Below are 7,610 nucleotides of genomic sequence, written 5' to 3' on the forward strand. Positions count from 1 at the left end.
CCTCATATACCCTTTTTATTAATTAAAAAGAAAAGCTGCTGTAAAAAAGGCATCCCTGGATTCCATTTTAAAACCAGTAAACTCACTAGTACGAAGAGGTGGGCACTTGACTCCCTAGTTCGTGACTGTTATCTTCATAGAATTACAGTCAAACTTCAACTTACAGGTAAGTCTTGTTTAACTTCCAAATTCTATTTCGATACCAGTCTCACTCACTAGTGAGTCACGCGAGACTTTAAAGCTATGTAATCACGAGCAAATAATAATAAATTCAAACAGGTTTATTGCCCCATATATATAATAATGGGCCCAAGCTCGTAAAAACCAACAAAACTTTCTCTAATATAACAATCCTGAACAACAAGGTCTACATTTGGAGATTCTCCAACAGAAGTTGTCCATAATTCTCCCTCGGCGGAGTAACTGGTCTACTATAAAACTTCCTAAATGTTTCTGCATTAGACCAGCCCGCATTCTCCATGATAGTAGACAAAGGTACTTTATTCTTTTCAGCTGCAGAGGTGGATGCTGACCTTGTGCTATGTCCAGTTGTAGACAGTAGTGTCTATTCCTGACATTGCCAGTACCTCCTTTAACCATCTAGAGATAGTATCATATCATATATCATATCATATATCTTTATTTACCCTCGGATTTTTAGAGTAGCTTAGTGTAGCTAATATCTCCGAGCATTTACCCTCCCAACCATGATACACCACAGAAGACAGACCACAACACCGGGAACTACATGCCCTAGTTGAAACAGGTTTGTGAGATTTTTGGAAACTCAAAAGAAGCTGGTGACACTCTTTTCTAATGGTGCTAGTCCGTTTAACGTATTCAGATAGGCATGCAATAGGACACAAACGGTTATCTGGGGTATAGCCTTTAAACAACTATTCACCTTCACCAAAATGCCATATAAGGTAAAACTAAGGTATATGAGCTGATAACCAAGATTGAGTGAACCAATCAAAGCACGAGAAATAAAAAAAACGAGGTTGAAAACAAAGGATATCAGGAATTTGAGTAGCCAATCAGCGCGGGAGTTCATCGCTATCCACTGTTTTAGTATATACTAAAATCAGGTAGTGCATTCCGCAACTTAGTTGATACGTAAGAAAAAAGAACAATGACCATAACTGGTTGTTCTAGGTTTATTGAGGGACAGAATGTAATGTATTTTTCATATAAGAAGTCAAACCCTTTTTTGTAAAACAACCACATTTTTTTATAAGGTAATATGAGGAAATTTTGAGCGCGCTTATTGCATAGAGATGGAGAGTTTGAATTTAGTAGTAAGAGGACAGGTAATCTGCAAATAGAAATCTAGTTATTCTCTTATTTACATTATTATACCGTTTCTTTGACAGGAGGATTACAGGGAAATGAAAGCACAACTTTTGTGGCGAAATTTCTATGTTAACAGCACACACCAGGCCTACTCCTGAGTAGATCTGGCTAGAAATCTTTTCCTCTGGCCGCACTTCAGCCATTCGATAAGGGCCAGTCTCGTGCTTCTGCCTCGCTCATGCCCAAAAAGAATTCTGGGTAATTCTTCCATTTCATGACAAGGTTAGGGTTAGACCGTTCTTCGTGGTCCAAGAACTTCGTAAATGTTTCACCTTCTACTGAGGGATGACTCAAGGCAAGGCAAGGCAAGGCATGACAAGGGAAGACTCCCGATTCTCATTTCTTAGTTTTTTTCATAAGTGTCGGGCCACCCAGTCCTACCAGCAAAATACCGCATCGATTGAAATTTTTATCTTTGAAAACTTGCCCAAATTGTATCGGTAGGTCTTGGAATTCGTCCACAGAAAGGCCAGATAGACAAGTTCACTCGTGAACCGCGAAGTTTACAACAGAGAATTTTACGCGTCCCAGTCTGCATGAAACCAGCTGTTATCTCTGTCTCGAGACGACCAGACAGGCACTGTTCTTACATTGCGCTTATCCCTGTAGAATCAACTGAAATGTCAATTGCTGGTTAAAACCAGCATGTTAAGTTTTTTGGTAGGCTTGGTAACGGAGAGCCAGAACACTAACGCATGCGCTGACGGAATGTTTGAACAAGAGAAAAAAACGCAGTACCTCCAGACATGGGGCTGGAGCGTCGTACCAAACGAGTCATCCCGGGATTTCGGCCCGTGCGATTGCATTTTACAGCCGGCTTCGGGCGGATATCCTCGATAGGGATAAGCTCTGGTATCCTTCCCTTTCATTGAATTAAATAAATAAAACTCGTATTATAACTTGGGGTAGACGAGGGTCAACGAGGACGTGTGGTAGAACGCAGTTAACTTGGGGTACTAGACCAAGGTCAGCGAGATACTAAAGCGGCCAACTTAGGGTAGATGGGGGTAAACGTGGTTAACTTAGGGTAGATGAGGGTTAACGTGGTAGATCGAGGCTAAGTAAACGTACATGACGGTTGCTGTGGCAAAACGAGGGTAACTTAGGGTAGATGAGAGTAAAGGGGATTAACGTAGGTAAACGCTGGTAGAAGGATGGTGTAAAGAGACACTTTGTACGGTATATATAAAGCTCAAAAGTTATGTATGGAACATCCTATGGGCCTAACATGAACGCTAACAAAGATCAAGAGGTTTCTGGGAAATGCTTACCTTCGGAGAAAGGTCGGCATTAGATTCCATCCACCAAAACCACCCTGGCCGAGAGAGAGACTCTCGGAGAAACTGGAATGGAGTTTGGGGGAAGGGTGGGTCCTCCCAGTCGGTCATATTTTACGTACACGTTATATTGGGCATAGCGACGAAGTTTATAGATGTAGCAACAAAAGAAGGTTGACTTTGATCAAAACATTAATTATTACTGGAATCATGGAGTGATTTTCCACGCCAGTGTCTTACATGTAGTTCTCCATTGCTACTGTCTATGATCTACTTGAAAATTAAATCTCTGGACTCTTTTTCAAACAATGAGAGGAAAAACCTAAAAGAAACCTAAAACCCAGATACTCTACTTTTTCCGCCTGTTTTGTTACATATTATGCTCAGCCTGATGGGTGAGGTACGGGTGGGGATCTACATGATCGGTCTGTATGCACCCGCCCTCTCCCCTCAGAAAAAAAAAGTCGGGATAGGACCTGAGGGGAGGGGGCAGCTGTAAACAGGCCAGGAGTTAAAATATGTCGTCCGACATGTTTCTTATGAATTTGAGGCTTCTCAAAATCTGCCCATGGGTTATTGTTTTAAAGGAAAATATAGACCGAATGCATAAATGGCGGCCAAAAAAATATTCTTTTGTTTATGCGCTAATTAGCCTCACTAGCCTCGTTTGCATGGACAAAATATAAAAGAAATGTTGCTTGAGAGCGAGGCTAGTGAGGCTAATTAAGCACATAAACAAAAAAATATTTTTTTGGCCGCTATTTATGCAATCGGTCTTTTCGCAACTTTTTCTCTTAAAAGAAAAGGAAGGAAAGGAACTTTATTTTAGTGTATTTGCATTAAAACAATGGCATTCAGTTCACTCAAGCATATTGCAGTCCCAAGAGTAAATAACTTGTCTTTTTTTATGTAAATGCCCCCCAAACGTATTACATTATGGGATGGTTAAAATAGTGAACTTGGGAGTAATTGGGACACTGTAATTGAAATTAACAAATCAACGCAAATCAAATCAATTTTTTTTGGGTTTTTGAGGAGAGGAAAAAAACCGGGGCACCCGGAGGAAAACCTCTCGATGCATAGCAGAGAACCAACAAACTCAACCCACATATGATGCCATAGCCTCTCAAGCTGACACTTTTTGACACAAGCTGACACAAATTTTGCAAAGATTGCAGAAAATTGTGCACCCGGTGACGAAGCAGGAAAATTTTCAAAAATTACACATATTGCAAGAAATTGCTTCTTACCCTAACTGGGGAAAAACAAATTCAACAAAAACTGAAATTTTTACAAAAAATTGGAGGCTAATGATGCCGAGTCTGGGACTCGAACCCGGGCCACATCACGAGCGTTTCATTCTTGGGCTGCCAGATCCACTTAAAGCCCGCGCTATAACGTTGCAGCGGTAGATTTTGAGATGAGTCCGCTGGTCGTAATTGTGTTTTTCGTTCCATCACGTGGGAGCAAAGTTTTTCGTTGTGCGGTTACGTCCCCGCATTTTTTTGGCTATTTCTTATAACTTTCGACGGTATGTGTGTCGAATGTGCTGAAAAGGTCATCGTCGGAAACAGCCCGATATACTGGTAAGTTCTGTTTTTCCTGTTGTATTGAAAACTTTAATAGTTAGCAGTTTCTTCTCGACGTTTTACCGAAGCATGATTTCGCGCCTGACAGTCTTTGTCTACGTGTTGTTCGCAATCGCTCAAAATTGATAGGGTTGCCTCAGTCCAATTTTACGTTGAAAAGTCTTATTGTTTTCAACAGAGTGCGTTTGTCGAGTGGAAATGTTTATATTGGATCTTTTTCACCAGTGAAATGGTTCAGAAGTAGATTTTATGGAAGGTGACAGGAAGGATCCGTCCAGAACGACACTCGTTTCTCATTCTCCTAGCTCCGCTCATCAAGGAATGCTGTCCATTAGCCCATGCACTCAAAAGAAGATTACACACCTGGTTTCAGTTTGCACCAATCTCGATTGTATGAGAGTGGATTTTTTTGTCAGTATTTGCAAGACGACTTCGAGGTTTTATCGCGTTATGGTTTCGTATAACACACTAGATACGGCGGTACTGACTGTTGGCGCTTTCCACCAACCTAGCGGAGAACTTTGACAGTTGCCTCAGGTTAGTTTTTATTTTTTTGTGTTGTTTATTTGTTTCATTGATGAAATATTATGACGATTATTTAACAACGGACCTATGAGCATTAAACGGTTAACTCAAAGGTCATGGTACTCTATTTACGATATTAAATTCTTGACAGGACAACGTCAAGGGCTAGGGGTAGATTGTTCATTCTACACTGTCATATTTAAATGTGTCGAACTTCACTGTAAGTTAAATTGATCAACAGATTCTCGAGCTGTCATTTGCGAATATTTCGATCAAGTGTTCTCCTTTTGTCAGACATTTTTTTGACCACAAATTTCCCGCTCTTTATTTGATGCTGTGTCGACCGGTCGCGTCCTCAAAAAGCGCGGGAATTTTCCCCTCCGTGTTTTAAATTTTCCGGCTCAATGGTTACGACTTGTTTTGTTTCTTAATTAACTTGCGGAATGCCAAAACAAAGGTAGTGCATTTAATTGTCGGGTTTTGTTTTGTTTTGCTTTTAATAAATGTTATTTTCAAGGCAATTGGCTTCAGTTGCTAGCTAAATATATTCGTTTTTCTATGTTTGAAGAAGCAAAGTTCGTCGTCCGAAATTTTCAAAACCGAGAGGTGTTGTTTGGCCAGAAGAAAACGAGGAGGAGAAAAGGTACATGTACCTTGCTTTCGCCAATTCAGTTTTCCAGATTTGATTTTATCATTAGAAAAGGAAACACTTAAGGAATTTTTGGTCTTCAAAAATTAATACATTTCAGAAGCCCAGAGGAAAAACGAAAACAAGAGGAAGAAGAATTGAGAAGAAGGGAAGAGTTAAAGGAAAGACTGGAAAGAGAAAGGATAAAGAAATTAACCAAAAAAAAGAAAATAAATTTATGAAATTTTATTTGTCAAATGACAATAAATTTGTAAACAACTGATCCACACAGCTGTAACTGTGGGTTATTGTGTTCTCTCCCAAAATAATTGGCCCCTTACAAGCCATACAACCATTCATAAGTTAAAGCAATTACCCATAGCCAGTACAAAACTCTGAAAAACTTGGTTTTGGTTTTATATCTGATTTGTTGAGAAAGTGGTGCAAGTATTTTTATGCCAATCTTTATAGCTCGACGCACTTAGTGTAACTACCCAACAAACTTTTTCACCAGTTTGTTGGCTCTGTATCTTGCCGCAAACACCATAACTTTGTTTACAAATAAGATTAACAGTTTCGTGGTGGTGTTTTTAACATTGGAAAGGCTCTCTGGTTGGCTATTAAACTTGTAAAAAAGTTTGTTGGGTGGCTGCACCAAGGCATGTTGCACTACAAGCAAAGGAATGAAAAACTTAAGTAATTGCAAATTACTTTCCTCACTCAAGGGAATGTTATCGGTACTTCACTGGGATTTGTTCAACTTGTTAAGATTACTTGTACAATGTTGATCAAAATAAAAAGTGCAATTTTATTCCCAGACAAAAATGTGCTATAAAGCCTCCAATGAGATCTTTTTATACACATTTGCATGACACCTAATTTTTCCATATTAAAAACAGTCTTTTGCGCCATGATACAACTGCCTTCAGGTTTTAATAAGATGACAATATAGAACAATTTACATGCTTATTTCAACTAACAATTTCATTTAATTGTCTATAGTTTGTATCTCTTATTTAATGCTGATATTAATATAATTTTAAAATAGCAGTAACAACTGCAGTAAACAAGGACACTAGGTTCATAGAGCTTCATAGCTGTACACGTAATGTAAACATCCTACAATAAGGTTAAACAATACTGTGGTATTCTGTGGTAATTAGTTAAAAATGCATATATTGTATATTTATCATTTACAATATTTACATAATTATAATACCAATGAAGAAGCACTGCATAACATTATACTCTAGGGTGCTACTATGGTCCTGTGCAGACAACTACATTTTCTTATTTCCGTACGTTACTTAATGGCTATCAAAATAAGAATGCCTTACATGTAAATGTTTAATGTTAACTTAGGTGCCAAACCAGTTAGTGGCAATTTCTCTAAATAAGAGCAATGGGTTTGATTGTGTGATACTATACCCCTAGGCCCTACAAGGTGTAAGGGAAATTTGTTTTCTATACTACTGCAGTTTTCTGTTACAAGATGTGTTAACATTTATGACCTACAAAAATTACACAAATCCATAATGGTCACATCTTGATGTGAATTTTGTGAAAGCACTGAATGATGTGGATGGAACTTATTTTATGGAGCAGACTAAACTAGGCTTCTTGTATATGATGCATGATTTACTAATTTGAAGAGTAATCCTTGGTAAAAGGTTTTGAGAAAATTATGTTATAGAACCAATGTAGTATTTGTAAATAGTATTGTTTTGTATTCTTGTGTTTGTGCCATTTCATGTTATTGTATTGTGTGACTTACATTGCACTTGTTTATTTACATGTATGGGAGACAGTGTGGCCCAGTGGTTAGGGCGCTTGCCTTGAGATCCAGAGATCCGGGGTTCAAGACCCGCTCTGACCATTTGTTGAATTTGATCCTGGTAGTCCCTGGTGCAACTTCCCAGCTGCACTTGTAAATAGCCAACTGGTTTGCCTCCGGTCAGTTGGGATTCTTAACAGTTGTTGTTGTTATTCTGTTCTGTCGTTTCGTTGTGTTTCATTGGTCCTGAAAAGCCCTTATGGGGAGCGGTCAATTAAGTATGTATGTATGATACAGCTCTCCTCAACTATGAATTAAGACTTAAAGTCTAAGCTATGCAAGCTTGGCAACTTTTTGATTTTTAACATAGAAACTATTCTTCTGTTGTAATTACAATTGCATCTGATCTGTTTCTGTGTTTAGGTTTCCTGAAATTTGTCAGAGTGGAGTTGCTTTGAAGCCAC

At 38.7% G+C, this 7,610-nt stretch overlaps 1 protein-coding gene and 1 long non-coding RNA gene across 3 annotated transcripts in view; one reads left to right on the plus strand and one right to left on the minus strand.

Moving 5' to 3' along the window:
* The first annotated feature begins 4,067 nt into the window (after window positions 1-4,067).
* The window catches only part of LOC137985319 (uncharacterized), a 4,813-nt gene continuing 1,270 nt past the window's right edge, over window positions 4,068-7,610 (plus strand). The window contains exons 1-3 of the long non-coding RNA XR_011119279.1: window positions 4,068-4,216; window positions 4,398-4,756; window positions 7,570-7,610. The exon at window positions 7,570-7,610 is cut by the window's right edge and continues 277 nt beyond it. This is a non-coding gene — a long non-coding RNA (uncharacterized lncRNA). The remainder of the gene's footprint in view (window positions 4,217-4,397; window positions 4,757-7,569) is intronic.
* Window positions 5,367-7,610, minus strand: part of LOC137985318 (uncharacterized) — a 7,435-nt gene continuing 5,191 nt past the window's right edge. For both annotated transcript variants that reach the window (XM_068832907.1, XM_068832908.1), the window contains exon 5: window positions 5,367-7,610. This exon is cut by the window's right edge and continues 699 nt beyond it. In XM_068832907.1, coding sequence (XP_068689008.1) covers window positions 7,520-7,610 — 91 coding nt within the window. In that variant the 3' untranslated portion in view covers window positions 5,367-7,519.

This window comes from Montipora foliosa, chromosome 14, assembly GCF_036669935.1.
Source record: "Montipora foliosa isolate CH-2021 chromosome 14, ASM3666993v2, whole genome shotgun sequence".
Lineage (NCBI taxonomy): Eukaryota > Metazoa > Cnidaria > Anthozoa > Scleractinia > Acroporidae > Montipora > Montipora foliosa.